This window comes from Esox lucius, chromosome 5 (genome assembly GCF_011004845.1).
Source record: "Esox lucius isolate fEsoLuc1 chromosome 5, fEsoLuc1.pri, whole genome shotgun sequence".
Lineage (NCBI taxonomy): Eukaryota > Metazoa > Chordata > Actinopteri > Esociformes > Esocidae > Esox > Esox lucius.
Genome location: NC_047573.1, coordinates 32,849,901 through 32,868,978, shown reverse-complemented (window position 1 = coordinate 32,868,978; position 19,078 = coordinate 32,849,901). Strand labels below are relative to the sequence as shown.

General features: G+C 41.0%; 1 protein-coding gene across 1 annotated transcript; it reads right to left on the bottom strand.

Moving 5' to 3' along the window:
- Positions 1-4,195: 4,195 nt before the first annotated feature.
- patl2 (PAT1 homolog 2) lies at positions 4,196-18,625 on the bottom strand. Its single transcript, XM_010894319.4, has 19 exons — positions 18,516-18,625; positions 18,134-18,293; positions 17,773-18,044; positions 17,548-17,613; positions 16,143-16,196; positions 15,861-16,001; positions 14,391-14,462; positions 13,857-14,005; positions 11,053-11,127; positions 7,863-7,983; positions 7,515-7,632; positions 6,954-7,051; positions 6,796-6,849; positions 6,486-6,628; positions 6,191-6,347; positions 5,788-5,934; positions 5,593-5,690; positions 5,336-5,476; positions 4,196-5,058 (listed from the first exon to the last, which is right to left on the bottom strand). The coding sequence occupies exons 1-19, from the start codon at positions 18,534-18,536 to the stop codon at positions 5,025-5,027; spliced, it is 2,121 nt and encodes a 706-aa protein (XP_010892621.1). The 5' UTR covers positions 18,537-18,625; the 3' UTR covers positions 4,196-5,024.
- Positions 18,626-19,078: the final 453 nt, after the last annotated feature.

Sequence of the window (19,078 nt, the reverse complement as noted above, 5' to 3'; positions counted from 1 at the left end):
ACTTTTTGCTTGATTAACCACATCAAATATTGGATGTAAGAAGTACAATATACCAAGAACCATTTTATCCCTGCAGGTTACTACTTACTGCTGCTTACTCAACAAATCACTTGAAATAAATTGTTTTACTTCAAAGACCACGTCATTGTCTTTCATACAGGTTCGTATTTGATCATTAAAAGGTGTTCATTCATTTTGAATTATTATAATTTTTTAAACATTGCTTGGGTGTCTTGATCTACACTACATGGCATATACAGGTGCTCGTCATAAAAATTGAATATCAACAAAAAGTTGATTTATTTCAGTAATTCCATTCAAAAAGTTTAACTTGTATATTACATTAATTCATTACACACAGACTGATATATTTCAAATTTTTATTTCTTTTAATTGTGATGATTATAACTGACAACTAATTCAGTATCTCTGAAAATTTGAATATTACTTAAGACCAATACAAAAAAAAGATATTTTGAAATGTTGGCCAACTGAAAAGTATGAACATGAAAAGTATGAGCATGTAAAGCACTCAATACTTAGTTGGGGCTCCTTTTGCCTGAATTACTGCAGCAATGCAGCGTGGCATGGAGTCGATCAGTCTGTGGCACTGCTCAGGTGTTATGAGAGCCCAGGTTGCTCTGATAGTGGCCTTCAGCTCTTCTGCATTGTTGGGTCTGGCGTATCGCATCTTCCTCTTCACATTACCCCATAGATTTTCTATAGGGTTAAGGTCAGGCGAGTTTGCTGGCCAATTAAGAACAGGGGTACCATGGTCCTTAAACCAGGTACTGGTAGCTTTGGCACTGTGTCAGCAGCAGCAGGAAGCATGAAGTGCTCTAAAACTTCCTTGTAGACGGCTGCGTTGACCTTGGACCTCAGAAAACTCAGTGGACCAACATCAGCAGATGACATGGCACCCCAAACCATCACCGACTGTGGAAACTTTACACTGGACTTCAAGCAACGTGGATTCTGTGCCTCTCCTCTCTTCCTCCAGATTCTGGGACCTTGATTTCCAAAGGAAATGCTAAATTTACTTTCATCAGAGAACATAACTCAGCAGCAGTCCAGTCCTTTTCGTCTTTAGCCCAGGCGAGACACTTCTGACGCTGTGTCTTGTTCAAGAGTGGCTTGACACAAGGAATGCGACAGCTGAAACCCATGTCTTGCATACGTCTGTGCGTGGTGGTTCTTGAAGCACTGACTCCAGCTGCAGTCCACTCTTTGTGAATCTCCCCCACATTTTTGAATGGGTTTTGTTTCACAATCCTCTCCAGGGTGCGGTTATCCCTATTGCTTGCACACTTTTTTCTACCGCATCTTTTCCTTCCCTTCGCCTCTCTATTAATGTGCTTGGACACAGAGCTCTGTGAACAGCCAGCCTCTTTAGCAATGACCCTTTGTGTCTTGCCCTCCTTGTGCAAGGTGTCAATGGTCGTCTTTCGGACAGCTGTCAAGTCAGCAGTCTTCCATTGTGTTGCCTACAGAACTAGACTGAGAGTGTGGCACCAGGTGTCTTCAATATTGAACCTATTCACAATATTTAAATTTTCTGAGATACTGAATTTGGGGTTTTCATTAGTTGTCAGTTATAATCATCAAAATTAAAAGAAATGAACACTTGAAATATATCAGTCTGTGTGGAATGAATGTATACCTTATATACATTATACAAGTTTCACTTTTTGAATGGAATTACTGAAATAAATCAACTTTTTGATGATATTAAAATGTTATGTCCAACACCTGTACACTTGCCAAGTTGTGACACAAGCCACTGTCAATAAACCAGGGTGCCTTTTTCAGAGAAGAGGGTCATTGAAGGGGCCAGGGGGTCTCCACGAATAAACAATCCTATAGGGTAGTCCAGATGGGCTAGTGTGAAATGGTGAGACAGAGAGCTAAACACAGGCTCAAGAATGACAGCATTCATGAGTGATGAAATAAACACAGTAGATGAATAGGTTTCTCACTATGACCCATGACAAGAAGGCCAAGCATATTTTACATGGAGATGCCTCCCAAATTATTGTCATCTTTGATAAAGATCAGCACTAAAGGCGGTATAAACTAAACACTGGTAATCTATATTCCAATTTCTAACTGCGCTTCATTATTGGTTCAGAACAACGAACTAAAATGACATTTATCCAATTACACCTCTGAAAATGAGCATTATTGACTTCAATGCTGGGTCCTCCCTTGAAAGGAGGACGGCACCAATGTTTTTGACAACCGAAGAAATTGGACCACCGGTGGACACCTGATTTCAGAGGGTCGAGTGTTGCTGTGTAGTGTTGCTGGGTTTTGTTTTTTTCTCTAAATTGTTTCCTAGCTCAAACCTAAACAGCCAGGTGAGGGCAGAACCTAACCAATTAGTGACCTAATTAATCAATCAATTACAAGGTAAGAGCAAAAACATGCACTCTGCCCTCCGTGGAACCGGTTTGACACCTGCGAATCAGACCATTCCTCAATACAGAATCTATCCCAAGTCCTTGAGATCCTTCTGGTTCCGCTAATGGACAGCCCTCTCCAGTTCAAACCACAGGTTTGCAATGGGGTTCGAGCAAACGTGAATTTTCTAACTTGGAGGAGCAGGGGTAGAGAACAACACAAATGAGATAACTTGAAATGGAATATCAAAATTCAGGACAACATAATCATCGCCTCTCTGCTAGACCAGTATCGGCTGCTATTCTGGGTTTCACCCATCTGTTGAACTGAAACATTCAACGTAAAGAACATCAGTGTTTCCCCTGCTCCCAAATTCCCTACTCATTTCCAGACAATGGGACAATATTGGCTCTGTCTGCCAACCTTGTATTTTATCTACTGTCTGTAGGTTTGGGGCAACACTGACACAAACACTGGGAGCAAAGAGAGACATTCTTATGTCCTGAGCAATCTCAGTGGGAGCCATTTGCAAAACAAGCAAGGAGTGTGTTAATACAGTAGCGTACTTTTCTACCTCAGACATGGCTGAACTGTTTGGCCAATAAAAAGCCACCATATATCTCCTTTAGTCCATGATTCCCCCGGGGTAACGTCACGTCCTGCCAATCACCACTTCAACCAGTAAGAATTTCACACAGTGATGTTACTGCACAGTACAGGCTTATCACTTTGGTTAGAACCCCACCCCCCCAAGGACGCTTCACTTCAAAATCTAGAGAAGTAGTGAATGAGGGTCATTATGTAGCTCAAAAGACCGCATTGAGACAGGAACACCAATAATTAGCTTATTTTTACAAACATAAGTTTTGCAAATCAAATTTGAGAAGTGATTTGAGCAACAGCACAGTTTCAGTTGAAAATAAACTTACTGACCATGGGTTGCAACAGTTACAAAATTCCACTTACATTTCTAGAGTTCCTGGTAAGAGAATTGTCAGAATTAACAGATAAGCAGAAAATCCAGGATCTCTAGAAAACCTAGAAAAGTTAATGTTGGTATGTGGTGTCAGGCTATTGTCTAACATAGCGATTAGCAGAGGCCAAAACTCTGTTTTGGTCTCATTAGACCACATCCACTCGGTCTCCTAAATGCCTTCGGGTAATCATTTTTGAATGGGTTTCTTTTTTGCCACACTCTCATGAAGGCCAGGTCTGTGCAGCAGCCAGGGTGTAGTAGCGGTATGCCGACTCCCAGCTCAGCCATGGAAAACAGTTACAGTTGCCATAGGACTTTTAGTCTTGGTGGCCTGACTCATGCCCATCTCATACAGATACTCTAATAGTTTAGACTTGATCAGTGGCAACAACTCCAAATTAAATGGACTATTTTGCCACAAAATGTGGAAAAAAAACCAAGGAGGTGAATAATTGAGGCACTGTACATCGGTCTGTACAGCATATAGTTTTTTGATGACATCTTTAATTTGCCAACACTTCCTTCAGAACCCATTCACGAACAACATTAGCAGACTTTTTGAATGTAGCACAACCTATGCTCATTGTACTGGGCCACCTTAGCACCAGTAGGGCATCAATGTGTGTGTGTGCATGCTGCTGAAGCTGAGGAGCACAAGCACACAGTAAGTCTACGCTTGCTGAACAGAGGCACTGAAAGTTCTCAAATGTTTGACTTGGCTCAAGGAGAGTATCAAACATCAAGAGCCATAGACCGACCAAGAGGAGTAAACATGACAGGAGAAAAGGTGATGAAATGGCACAACTCAAACTAAAGACATTATTTTAAGAATTTTATTTCTTATGTTGCATGTGATATACAAGTGTGTTTCTGTTTCCAACTAAACTGCTTATTTTACAAAGTTACAATTTAAACATTAAAATAAACATTGAAGGTAGCATGCTATATGCATAGAAGGGAAACCATATCAATCTACATTTTCAAAAGAACTCAAATTGGCTATAGTATTAATTAGATTTGACAAAACTGCTGACAAAGTGCAACTAGACAATTAAATAACTGCACAATCCTCAATGATTCAGACATTTCTCATGTAAACGATAGCATACACCCCCTAACCAAGATTTACTTTTGACTTGAGGAATATTAGGCAGGGCAGCTGACAGGGAGAGATGTTTTCGGTTGCTCAGCCCCATCTACTGGTTGTGTTACCAACTGTATTTACACAGGACTAAAATTATGGTCATTACATGTTACGGTGCCATGTTACAATAGGTCTGGATTATAGAGGTAAAAGGAAAGAAAACCAATCAGGATCATTTGAGACCTGAGTGCTAATCTGAGGACTGAAGAATAAGAAAGTTTAAATAAAAATGGAACAGATAAAGGAAATAAAAAGGAAACAGACTGAGACAAGGACTTGTGCAGAAAAGTGAGGGAATGTGGGAAGACAACAAAAGGGGGGGATAAGAACGTTATTTGGGTGTTCTAAGAATGTTTGCGTACAAAGAGAACAGCGTAGCAATACGGTTAAGCATCCAAGCAGTGTAGAGTCATCTGGGATGCGTGCCAGCGCCGTTCAATTTTGGTGCTTTGTTACAATCGGCAGATTAGCCAAAACAGTCAGCACATCAGATGACCTTGCCTACTACGAGGGTGGAGCCAGGTGTCCAGTCGCAGATCTAGATGAGAGGAGACAACCTTAGAATAAAGGCTTGCACTTAACATCTCAAATACATACATTTTACTCAGCATTTCCAAATCCTGGCCCTAGTAGACCAAGGGTGCACAGTTGGATGTTTGCCCTTGTACTAGCACACCTGACTGGATTAAGTGATGAAGTCTAATCTAAGTTGAATCAAATGCATAAATGTTAAGCCAAACAAAACATTTGGGATACCTGGAAACAGAAAACAATCTAGCATGAAAATGGGTGCCTTAAATTGTAATGACACTGACTCAATGTTGCTCTTTAACTGGTGTACTGTGCGCTTGTCCAGGTAACGGCAAAAGAGCGTGAGAAGGTTCGAGGGAAGGAGAAGGGGCTCCACCAGAGCACTCTGGGACAGCTGTGATGCCACCAGAAAGACAGTGTCCGTCCTGGGAATTAAAACATTACAGAACAGTAGCATTATCAATAGCAATGGACCGCATGCGTTTACAACCAAGGGACAAGTATCAGTGTGGACGGATAGCAGGTCCTAAGGCACTCGTACCAGGTCTCAAAGTCACCGATGCTTGGCTCTAGGGGTACATCAGAGGACAGTAGCCTTTCCCCTTGGGACAGCAGGGCGTAAAGTAAAGACAGACCAAACTAAAAGTAAAAAGATATATATATAAAGCATGCACACAATATTGGACTCTAGCACACCACATATAGAGCATAACAGGAATTGAAAAGTTAAATGAACCTTGCTTTGACACGCAAGCGAGAGGCAGTCGCTGCCGTCACTGGAGTCGGGTGATGACGCTGTGAAATCTTTGAGGACCCCGATGAGCTGACTGAAGGTCACAGCCCCGATCACAGTTCGAAGAGGTGGGTACAAGACTGGAAGAGACTGCCGTGGTTGTGGGGAAGGGCGAGTTATTCTCCAGGCATCCACAGGCACACATTCAGTAACAAATAAAAACAAGTGACTCGATAACATTGAGACAGGCTCGTTGTTCCGCATCAAGTATTTGTCCCACCCCAGGTAGATGCGCGCCCCCCCCCTTTTTAATGTAAGATTAAAAGGGATCATGAAGTTACTGTTGTTCCCATTTTGTGTCTTACAACCTTGAACAAGGAGCAGAGGCCGTATGCAAAATACAGACCTCATCTGTGTCTCTGCTCATGAGGATGGGCAGGTGGAACGTCACCACACGCAATACTTTCAGCGCTGCATCACGGGATAGGAAGGGGAGGAGCCGAGCCATTAGCCGCTTGCCTTTGGAAACCAGGAGACAGGGCAGAAACTCATCCCCAGCTTCTCTGAGGTGAAACATATATCATGTGCTGCATTAGTGTATAAAATAGGACTGTTCCAGGAAGGAAAAGGTCATCTGAAATAAATAACAAACATGACTATTTTTGTAGCTCAAGATGAACACGTGTAAAATGAAGACTCACAAAGGGCAGGGATTCTGAAACTGGGAGAAGATATACTCCACTTTCCTCTGAGTTCTCTCCATCAGCCTACTCTCCTCACCCTCCCCTAGCACATGGGCCTTCATCCTCTGCCCCTCCTCCACATCCAGGAGCACCATAAACAACTGCAGAAGGACCAAAACTTTAGATGGAATTAACTTGGCGAAAAGGTAAGTTAATTTTTTTACAAATTGAACATACGAATTTATACTTATCAAAATGATTTGCGTCTGGAACCATCACATTCTTCATATACTGTCTTTTAGAAACACCAACTCTCCACTTTCCTTACTTTTTCAATTTTCTTCAGGACGTCCAAGCGCTGTTGACGGAGGTCTTTTAGCTCCTGTCGAATTAGACCATTCAAAGAAAACAAACCATTTGCAATTGAGCTTTAGAATAATCAAGCATAATGTCCAAAAGTACTTTACAAATCGGTCGCCCTCTCACCTCGTGCGGACAGTGGGCGGTAACAGCGTCGATTGCCCGCCTAGGATTGAAACACGTCGACACGGCCACCTGGCCCAGGGAGCCTTCAATGTGCACCACTAGAAAAAGGGAAAAGAAAGTCCAACCTTCAGCAGTGTACATCCAACCATTAAAAGGGAAAGAAAGTCCAACCTACAGCAGTGTACATACAACCATTAAAAGGGAAAGAAAGTCCAACCTACAGCAGTGTACATACAACCATTAAAAGGGAAAGAAAGTCCAACCTTCAGCAGTGTACATACAACCATTAAAAGGGAAAGAAAGTCCAACCTTCAGCAGTGTACATACAACCATTAAAAGGGAAAGAAAGTCCAACCTTCAGCAGTGTACATACAACCATTAAAAGGGAAAGAAAGTCCAACCTTCAGCAGTGTACATACAACCATTAAAAGGGAAAGAAAGTCCAACCTTCAGCAGTGTACATACAACCATTAAAAGGGAAAGAAAGTCCAACCTTCAGCAGTGTACATACAACCATTAAAAGGGGAAAAAAGAAAGAAAAACCGGGGGAGGTTGACAAACCTGGCGTGTAGGATTCAGTCTTGGTGACGTAGGGGGTGGTGAGTTTGGGCGGCTCCCTCTTGCCCCTCATGCCCAACTCCTCCTCTGCCAGCTTGGCCTCCATTCGCCGGTAGTACTCCTAGAAAACAATGGGAGGGGACACCTGTAACTTCCTTATTCTGGAAATCATTCCAAGTCAACGGCATTTGTGGTTTAAACAAATAAGACCATTTACTCAAGGATGCCTCTGTGAGTTCAGTGAAAAATCAAGTGTCACTTGAGACAGTGGTGGAAACTACATCTAAGAACAGGAGCATAGAAGAGTCACAATGTAGAGAGGAGATCGATGTGTCAGCCAACCTAAAGTACCTGGTAGTAGTAGTCGTCCAGGTTGGGATTCTCACTCTGGAGCTGAATCATTTGGAGTCTGATGATCCACTCCTTCTCTTTGGCGGACATGATGTTACAGTAGGGGTCCCAATCCGGTTTTCTAGAGTGGGAACAACAGCTTCAATTCTAGGCCTCTAGTATCAAAGCAACATTCAAAACCAAATAAAAAAATTTAATTCCAATTCCATTATCCAATTATCCACCTGAAACAAAAATGGAAAAGGGATCTGAAAGTCAAATCATATGAGCGATGGTTCGTTAATTCAATAACATAACACATGAAAACATTGTTAAACTACCAGTTTAAAAAAAAAAAAAAAAAAGATATAGTAGTTGCAAAATAAGATGTCAGTTATTTTAATAAATATATACTATTCAATTGTAAACAATACATTTCCCAGAATGCCACTCCACAACAGAAACTAAAAATAAACATTGATCCCTACATTCTAATCAAGGCAATAGTTAAGGGTCTATGATTTTCATGAATGGATTCTGTTGGTAAAATGATGAGTCATGTATTATTTGATGAGTCTCAGGTACCCATTATTAAAAAAGCCTGTCAACTTTGTTCTACCTCAAGGGAAATCCAACTAGTTAGTAACCAATGTGAGGAATTTAAGAGCAACTATGTAAAATTCCAAACCAGAAACTATGTCCTGGGATTTAATATGACATTGTAGCCATTTTATTAGGTACACCACCACATGCAAAAATGTATTGCTTGTAGAGTTGTGTGGCATGCTATAATTCAGGCAGTAAAAAACTAAAAGAAAAGCATCAAATCTAATGACTTAAAGCACTTCAAGCATGGAATGATCTGTGCCTGGCATGTGGATTCTATTATTGCAAAATGGCATTGAGTTGTGTCTAAGGTTTAGAGAATAAATCTCAAAAACATTGGCAACATCAGTCCTGGGGGTGAAAACAGGTAGGCCACAGTCAAGCATCTCAGAAAGCATAACTTGATCCTTTTATCAGATGAGCTAATGTGGAAGATGAATTTGCCAGATTCTACTCCTATGAGGGGAAAAAAGCTGTTCTAGTAGGCCTGCAATTTCCAAAACTGAATAACTGGAAAAACGAAACACTGATGTATCATTATATTTCTAGGCAAGTGGAATGTGAACACATTCAAAGCAACTACTGAACATGTAAGTTACAGGGGTAGTAGAGGGGATGAATGCGGGGGATTAGTCCCTTCACAAATTGTCACCCTAGGTTAATGTCTTAATTTATCCTCTTAATCTTTCAAAATATTCAAATTTAATAAGTTTGGGTAAAAAAGTCTCAAATTATAATAAGATACCACCTACATAACCTCACATTGTCTTGGTAGGTTTCCATCAAAAAGCCTTTGATTTCATCAAACAAATTTAAGCACCTACTGTACAGTCAAATGTTATGGGTCCTTTCAATGGGACCGGGTTCTGTGGTCAAATGAGACCAAAATAAAGCTTAATGGAAACAAATACCAGCAGGGGGTTTGGCATAGACAAAGAACCATGCAAAATAAAGTACACACTGTAAAAAATTTAAAATAAATGTTGCCAGCTCTTTGATGTTGTGGGTCTGTTTTTCCTTCCAATGGCCCTGGACAACTTGTTAGAATACAGGAAGCTTCAGCATCAATTCCAGCTGTGTCTGGTCTCCCATTAAGGGACAGTGATTAGCTTCAGATGCAAACCAGCATAGGAGCACAGTGTCCTGTGCTGCTGGCAGTGAGGATTTGACATAAGCAGCAGGAATCTATATTCCATGGTATAAAGGCATGGAGAATGTTTCCCTGGCACACATTTGGTTCCTTGATACCAAAAGATTTCAGGTCATCTTCTCTGACCAGGTACATTCATTAATGATCCAGTTTACCCGATCATATTACAAAGAGACATTAGAGAATTGAGTTTGACTGGCCTATGAAGACTTCAGACCTCAACCCAATGGAGCATCTTCAGGTTGAGATGGAATGTACAACTGCCCAGTATTCAACACCTCGTTTCCACTGGTGCCAAACAGGCGTTTTGGTATTTCCAATGAAAAGGCCTGGTGCCAGTGAGCCAGCAGGCTGTGGTGAGTAGCTCAGCTCTCACTTGGTGGTAAGCCCCGCACTTTAGGGCGGAGTTTGCAGGTTGACGCATTACATGCTGCGAAACCGCTGCATGTTGTGCAATAAGAATAGCAATGCGTATCATTTGCTTAGTCTTGTGCGGGGTTTCATCCGATCTAACAGAGCCCTGTTAAAATAAAGAACATGAAGCAACAGCACAGGGAAGCAAAGACTCAATGGAAAGAGTTGGAACAACCAAAGGTGGTACGATGCCAGTGACTCAATAGAAGTGGTGGTGAGACTATTAAAAACAAACTGAGCATGGCGTTAGTCATTTTTATTTCACTTAACTGGAAAGCTAAATCGTGTTGATAGTATATTCTTCTCTCCCCATCTGAACCCCTCCATAAGTCTTTGGTACTAAACATATAGTCAAACAAGTCCACAGCCAAGATTAGCATAAATCACCAGTGCAGCCCGGGTACCAGGGTAAAGCACCAGTGGAAATGCAGCATAAGTGCAATGCAATCACATGAGTATGGACCAACAACCCTGTGAAACTTAGATGACACCTCGTAGAATCCTTTCCTCAAAATTCAGGCTGTTCTAGTTGGGTGTACATTATAAACAGGCTACAGGGCATATGTAGAGCAATTGTACCCTGAATGCTATTCATACAAATAAATGTATGCTGCTACTATTTAAATATGGTGTAGCACTTTGTTTCAAGCATATATTTATCAAAACCCCAAAAACAGCATATAGCACCTCACGCCTAAAATGTATAAACTTCATTACTCTATGGCCCCTGAATGGCACATCAGTAAGATCACTGCAAGACTAGGGTGTGAATCTTGCTCACAGGTTAGCCAATCAGAGGGCAGCACAATTGCCTGCACTGGCCAGCTTTTGATGGTGAAGTAATCAAATGATTAGCTTGCCTCGCTGCCCTCTAGCAACTCAAGTCAGAGGCACTTGTGAGCTCAATCGAGGTACAAAATTGGACATCACAAACTTGGGAAAAACAGGTTTAAAACAAATTTAATGAGTGCGAGACAGGTCGAACATCCTAAATTTCCTCTGAAGAAACGCCATCAAGGTTAAAGTAGAAGCCTGACAAACCTTTGGGAGCGCGGTTGACGCTGACTCAACAGTCGCCTGTGTTGGGGGTGAAGTTGTGTCACAGGACCAGGGAACCTGTGGAAGAGACTTTATTTGACCTTTAGTGGGAAATATAACATTTAAGCTCTTTTCAGTTTTGCAGGCACAAATTAAGCCTAAAAAAAAGTTCCTATTCAACTAGATTTTTTTTGTCCTAGGCTAGGCTTAATCAGGGTCCACGAAACCAGACCACACATTTTAATAAAAAGCTATCAAAATGAAAAATAAAAGGGTGATTAATCAAACATTGTTTTATTGGCACCAGAATATGTAGCTTTAAAAAGGTCCACTGCATATCTCTTGGAATGGACAGTCGTGAGTGTTTGAAAATGGTGATTTCTGTTCATTTTCTCAGTCAGAGTGTATGACGTTTTCTGGAGTACAGCTTTACATACCAATGTAAATATCTGGAACCTATTGAGACCCGGGCAACTGATGTTTCTATAAGACATCACTAACATGAGTGTGAATAATCGCACAAGAAATAAAACCCTAATCCTAACACTGCAAAGCAGTGCTTCTTCAACAACTCAGCAATGTGTTTTAAAATATCTAACCAGAACAATGCGTCTGTAGGAAAGTAACAACCACTATACATGATTTTAAATCAAGAAAATTAAGCCCAAAGCCACTATAGCCAACCTCCTGGGACATGGCTGCAAGAAACACCTTGATGGCAGATCAAAGCAAAGGAATGTTTGAATGGTGAAGAAAGCACCTAGATCAACTTCAAGCTTTAAAGCACCACACATTTTCATGCTTTGAACTTACTGAAAGGGGATTGTATGGTTGGAGCAATTTTGACAAAACATGCCATAATCCTTGAGGGACACTGTGTGGACAGATGAGACCAAATGAAGCCTTCAAAAGGAAATAATATTTCCCACATGCAAATATGGAAGATGTTTAGTGTCGTTTTGGGGTTGCTTTGCTGCCTCTGACACTGGGGGCCTTGAATCTGTTGATGACAATGATTTCAGGAGACTTTCAAGGAATTCTGGAGTTCAATGTCAAGACTTGTCAGAAATCTGGGTTTTCATCAAAGGTCATAGTTCCGCCATCAGGACAAGTCCCCCAAACACTTGTAAAAGCACCCAGGAATGGTCCCAAACAAAGAACAGTCCAATGTTATATAGCTAGCAATGGGTACAGATGTGCTCAGATCTGAAAACAACATTTGGGAGGCACATGTCAAATGAGAGAACTGGGACAGTTTTCATAAGATGACAGCGCTAAACTGCTAGTACAAAAGTGCAGGAAGCTCATCAATGGCTATAGGAAATGCTTGATTATGGTTATTTTGGCTATAGGCTGTGCTACAAAATAGACTAGTGTGTCAATGATTTGAAGGGCAAGGATGCTAGTACCTTTGGCCACAACTCTAAAGGAGGTTAAAAGGCCAGTTTGATAGCTCTGCATAAATCTTTTGCAGAGGGTGGACAATACACACCTATTTTAATATTTCAGTTGTTACCTAATTAAAAGATTAAAAGCTTAAGGCTAACAATTCAAATTGCTCAGGAAGGTAAAAATGGCAACACCACTTTTACCGATCCCATCCAAGCCGTATCCAATAATCATGGATATCTGCATCATTAGTCTATAACCACAATTCAGATAAAGATGTCTGAATTCAACGGAGATACTCAGATCTTAGCTAGGCCCAACTCAGATAATACCCAAAACCCAAGCACCCTACAATGAAAACATGTGGCTTGTCAATACATAGAGTATTACTACAAACTTGTTTACAAATCAATTTCTGGAGATTGACAGGCAATTCTGTTCAAATTACTTGAATTTGCCAGGTTAGGTTTAAGGCTACATCTTGAATCATGAAAGGCTGAGAAACATTCTTAAAGGAACAAATCTCACCCTCAGTAAGATTACTCTAAGGTCAGGAGAGATGGATGCACAAGACCCATGGCTTGGCTGAATTGAACCAAATTTGGCTTTGACCACTACCCCCAACCTCTTAAATGTTGAACTTCCTGTGTTTTCAGGGGTAATACTGCCTTACTGCACCCACTTGGCCTGTGATTGGCACAGTGAGAGATTCATGATTTTACTTACATTGATCAAATCCTGTCAGGACCCTGCTAGTGTAGTTTTTTCATCAAAAGCCTGTTTTGATTAATCTCATTTACATCCAGTTACAAGTTTCAGCAGCCTTAATGCAGGGCTTAGGGTTTGAATTGGTACTGGACCATCATAATTGCTGTGACCACTAAATAATTTGTTTCGGTTTCTTGGAGGAAAGGGAGTATAGGACTTACGAAACAAAAGCCATTGTCATCTCACTACTCTAGCAGTACCGCAGCATTGGACCCGTAACCAAACATTTCTAGATCAAATCCATGAGCCAGTAAAGTAAAATAAAAGGTCAGTTTCAGTCCCAGACCAAGTCATATCTGGGTAGGACTTCCTTGGCTTATGCCTCCTAATGATACTGTTGGACACATCTCCAAATTATTTCATCATGAGAGACCAGCTAATTACGATGAAACTCTAAAATGGAGATCGTTTCAATGGTGATGCCTGTGCCATTATACAAATACACAGTAGGGATGCTTTCCATCATTCTGTTTTTGTTTCTACCTGCTAGTTAACTGCCCTCATCTGGGGTCCCAAGTATCAGTAAAGATTGACAAGAAGGATGAAAACAAGTAGCACTACAACACTTTGGGAATAGAGTTACCTAACCCTGTTCTCTGGAGATACCTCACTTAGACAGGTATGGAATAAGATGTTATTCAAGCGCAGACCTGAATCGATGCACAGGATTGGACGAGGGGCTGTAGAAGGGGAAAGGTCTTGGTGAGTTGGCACCAAAGCGAAGCTGCATCATCTTGGGCGTCAGGGGTTGAGGTGTGGAAGGGCAGGGACGTGGGGAGGATGAAAGGAAGCTCCTTGTCTGTGTGAACAGAGAATCAATTTCAACCACCAGCTAAACTGGAGAATGTCCTAACAGATGTAATCAAAAGGCGGCCTACATAACCCTTTTTTGGTAAGGGTTTACAGCTTACATGTTATGCATTTTCAGTAGCTGCTCCCTCCTAAAGACCTGGATGAACTCATGCTCCAGTGAGCAAAGTGTCATCAGGAAGGAAGAGCCAACCTGGCTGCTTAGTTACCTCGTTTGTTTAGTTAATCTATAACGTAAATTAGGCAATAAAAAAAATACAAAATACACCATACTAAAACATTTGGGCCACAAGGTAACTCTTGGCACAGATACATTAACAAATTGTGTGCAGCTTGTTTTTAACTACTGAAAACAAGAGACTGGTTATAATAACCTGGTTGTAGGGCTGTTGTGGGGTGAAAGGTTGACGGGAGATGATTGGAGACCTGGGCATCAATGGACTCATCTGGATAAAAGTTACAAGTCAACAGTAAAGATGTCAACCGCCTACAGTCATGCAAGTGGACATACAGTATGCATACGAAGTCTCAAGGTTACCTTTACCTGTCAGTGTTATCCAATTTAACAAATAACATACTTTGCAACCATTTATTCACCAAAAAGAAACAGGAATGCAATTTCATAGAGAAAGAAGAATTTTTGCCCACTTCTTTAAAGTACAGCATCAGTCTTCTTCAAGGGCTTTCTGGCAAGCAATACCACGCCCCCCCCCCCCCCCCCCCCCCTTTTTTGAAATTATTGCGATCTGGGCTTTGATTCATTGTATAACGCTCCATTTCTTTGAGCCATTCTGTTGTTGCTTTGCTTCAGTGTTTTGGAAGACTGCCCTGTTGTAAGATCCAGGTTAAGTTCCGCTTCAGATTTTTCAGACAGCCTCATTTTCATCAAGAAAAAAAAAATTCAAGGTTGACTCAATAATGGCAAGTTTGCCAGGACGAAGGTTCTTTAATCAGGGGTAGTCTGGAAAACACCAGTTGAGTCTGAATATACTTGAGAGAAGAGGCTTCTTCCTTCCTGACCTACAGTACCATGTACAGTATGCACAAAGTCTTTTTCAGATAATTGACTCATGAATATCAAAACTGATTGTGGCAAAAGTCCCATAGATCCCATTGAGGCGACCCTTGGGTTCTTTGAGACTTCTTTGAGCATCTTTTGGTCAGCTCTTGGGCTGAATTTGGTGAGACAACCGGTCCCATGGAGACTACCAGTGGTCAGGATGCAGACAGTCCAGTATCATCATCATCATGTTGTACTTCAAATTGCTTTCTAACATTTCCCAGACTCATGGCGATTAAAGAATCTCTTCTGATGGCCTTAGATATAACTTGATTTAGGCATGGTGTTACCAGACACTCATATGGGTAAGATGAAACCAGACCAAGTTTCAAATGTTTGTATGGCTAGGACTTTAACATTACAGCAATTGTGTGACATTAATTTCAGACTTATTTTCTAATAATCTGTACCCATTTTCTTGCACCTGATAGGGGCGTACTAATTTCCGCCATAGAAGGAAATTGCATTTCTGTTTATTTTCAGACAAATGGTTTATGTTTAATTTCATGTCATTTGTTAAGTTGTGTTAGCTTTACCAATGAATGTGAGAGATTTAGCTGAAAATAAGTGTAAAACAAATGAAGGCATTTTAATAATGTGATATAATATTTACATGACGGCAGAGAGCACAATAGTAAAGGACAATTAGACCCACAGCCTGTCAAGTACATTCCAGTTTCCCCAAAATGTAAAGAGTCATGCCAACGACCAAGCAGTAGACCATTTTAGGCCACACCCATCCACAACCACACTTGGGTCCTGGGGCTAAAACAGCCGACACTACCTGAGGGGGGCATCTTTGCACAAATGGTCTGTTTGAGTATGACCCTCTTGGACCCCCTCTTCTCCACCGGGAGCTGGACAATGGGTAGTTTGGTCCTCTGCTAGACATATGACTGTCCATAACATACACAATGGCCGGGTCCTGCCATCAAAAGAAACACTCAAAATGTGTCCATCTGCAAATTTGCGTCTAATAAATATATAATAATCCTTAACTTTCAGTGGTATTTCTTAAAAAGAGGCCTCAGTTCATTAGTGTCTTTTCACATGTAATGCCCACTACCTGAAGCACTGATCCAGAGATATATCTGGTTCTGCCGTAAGATGGAAACATCCTCTGTGTAAAAAGAGCAGGGCAAATTGTAGTAAATGCATTCAAACTGAACAGGTCTGCTTCTGCTGATAATCTGGTTGTGGGGTTTTCCCACCTACAGTGCAGTCCGTAAGTATTTGGACACCGACAAATTTAATGTTTGGGCTCGGTACTCCAGCACACGATAAGAGGGTAAAAGTGCCATAAACCGAATTGTGAGCCATAAACTGTAAACTGTAAGAATTACAGACCAAGTTATACATAGTCCTTACATTTTAGGGACCAAAAGTAGTCAGGCAATTGGCAGCTTAGCTGTTGTCCTCCTCCACCTCACGTTTTTGCCAGTGCAAAATTTTATGTTAGTCTTATTTGTCCACAATAACCTATTCCAGAGCTTTCCTCTGGTAATTGTTTTAGGCTAGCTAGTGTTGCACATTGCCATCCAGCCACTGTATTTTGGCTGCTAGTCATATGTGAATGGTAGCAATTGAAACAACCAAGGCTATTTCCTCAATAGCATTTCTGATCAGACAGTTCCTTCATGATGGCCAGCTTGACTGGCTTTAAAACATATGGCCTTTGTGAAACCACATTACCAACTCTAAACTTAAAGCCTAGAATCAACACTAGACATTGACAGCCCCCTTGTGCATGCACTAAAGATGCAAACAAACCTGCCGAATAAGAGAAAGCTGTAATGCCAGTAGTCCAAATATTATTGGTAACCTTAAAGAGGCACTGTGCAGAATCCTGCCGCTAACATTTGACTGAATTCAAACTACAACTTGTCTCCTGCTCCCTTAGCGAACACCACCAGATTATTATTAGCTAGTCCTGGGTGGTTAAGGGTCAGGGGGCTAGTACTGAGGATACTATTTATCTAATGCACATATGAGGGGACTACAAGTCAATCAAAACTGATAAAGCAACAAGAATGTTTAAATGGGGAATCAAGCACTCAATTTTTGTAAGAAATTTGAATCATGTACTTGAAACATCAACTGCAAATGTATTCTGGTAATTTAAGTTTTTATGCTAGTAGTTCTGTCAAAAATTTACATATGGCCCTTTTAAATTCTGGGGGTTATAAAAAAAGGGGTATCTTTTCTAAATGGTTCATAGGTCACAAGACCCTGAAATTAAACAAACTTTTTTGGGGAGGGCTGGGTACTCCCGGTTGCTTGTACTTTAACCCTATTATTGTATCTTCTAAAAAAACTGTGTATGGAGTATAGAACCAAAATAAGAAAATCTGGGCCACTGACCAAATATATACAGACTGTACTGTGAAGTTCACAATATCAATGTACGAACAGGAAGGCATCCTGATAAGATCTGCTAAATGAATGAAATATAAAAAATAAAAAACACTCACAGAGTCTGGAGCTGGATCATCCCAATGGGAAACACTACCAAAGTCCACTATAGAACTGTCCAAGCGCTAAAACAAAGTTGTACATGACAGTATTTAAAGTGCAAAATGCACTTGCACACAGTGTTAAATACAAATGGTAAACCTCATTGTCTAGGTTCCAGTTCCACAAACCATTTCAAGTGTATTTCACTGAAAACTACAGACCACACAAGAGTAGTGACTCACCTGTAGACTTTGCCGGCCCTCCACAGTCGTCACCACAGCAGGGTCTTCAAACATCTGCGCCATGGCTTGACCACCCCTCGGCACCCTTCCCCTGCCCCGTAAGCCTGGGGGGAACTGGATTTGGAATTGCGGCTTGGTTCTAGGAGAAAAAGAGGGGGAGCTGGGGGAGAGGGATGGCAAGGAAGGACTGGAAGGTGGTTCCGGTGGCTGTTCATCCAATTGCGGCAGAGAGTTGATGGGGTGCCCTTCATTCTCCACAACTGTATCCATATCTGAGATTGGGTGGGTTTAGATAACTTTTGTTTTACTCTTGACATTTGCTGCCACAAGCTTAAAAGCAGAAGAAAAGAAAAAGACATACCCGAGCCAAACGTCTCATTGTTGTAAATATTTATTTCTTCATCCTCCTCTGCCATAGCTGCCAATCCACACTCCTCCATATCGATCCCTCCTTCCTCTGTATCGCTCCATTGGTCTCCGTTCTCTGGCCACTGAAGTGGAGAGACTGCGGCTTCCGTCTCCTGAAAGTCGAGTAAGGATTCAGAGGTGACAACTGCTGATACTGTAATACATGTAATTTTGTAATCTGAATTTCCATAGTAAAGCAATTCAGGATCAACCTGATTCCAGCACGTGTAGGCTGGTTGTTTAGAGAACGATTAACGTTTTCGGTGACTGTAACCTACTTCAAAATAAAGGTGTATCTAATCTTCACACGAAGAAACGTAAAAATACCAACTTACTTGTATTGCTGAGTCACTCATTGAATTTAGTTTTTCCTGAAACCATTACAATTCAGATGACCTTCTACCTTGCTCTTTTCAGACATTTTAGAATGGTAATTAGCGAATTTAAATAAACACACCTGTGCACTGATGGGTGGAGCTTTGGGAAAATAAACACGCAAATCTGAGTATTTAGTTTCATGTTTGGTATTCGGAGTTTGCTCCTCAATACATCTCGTAAAAAAAAAATATATATATATATATAAAAACGACAGCGATATGTATAAAGCCAGATGACGGTATAGAGCAAGGTACGACCTTTCATTTTATCGGCAACTGAACATTAACATTTGCAGACCTCAAAAAGTTGCAACATGCTGTTTTCTGGCGCGTCAGTAGTTTAAGGATTGTCAAGAAAGTGTCATTTGAACAAAACATTATATATTATTTTGTGTGAACCTTTTAATAACTTTCCCTCCAAAGGAAAATAAGTATGTAGGTCTACAGCAATCTTCTGACATTTTACATGTTTCTCTTAAGCACTTAACTATTTAATAATCTGCTTCATTTTGGTCACTGAT

Excerpts from the sequence above, each read along its gene's own strand:
- patl2 (XM_010894319.4), bottom strand. The coding sequence starts at position 18,536 with ATGAGTGACTCAGCAATACAA. Across the intron at positions 11,128-13,856 it reads AATCCTGTGCATCGATTCAG|GTTCCCTGGTCCTGTGACAC; the intron begins GTCTGCGCTTGA and ends TCTCTTCCACAG. Across the intron at positions 5,059-5,335 it reads CAGTTAAAGAGCAACATTGA|ATCTGCGACTGGACACCTGG; the intron begins GTCAGTGTCATT and ends CCTCTCATCTAG.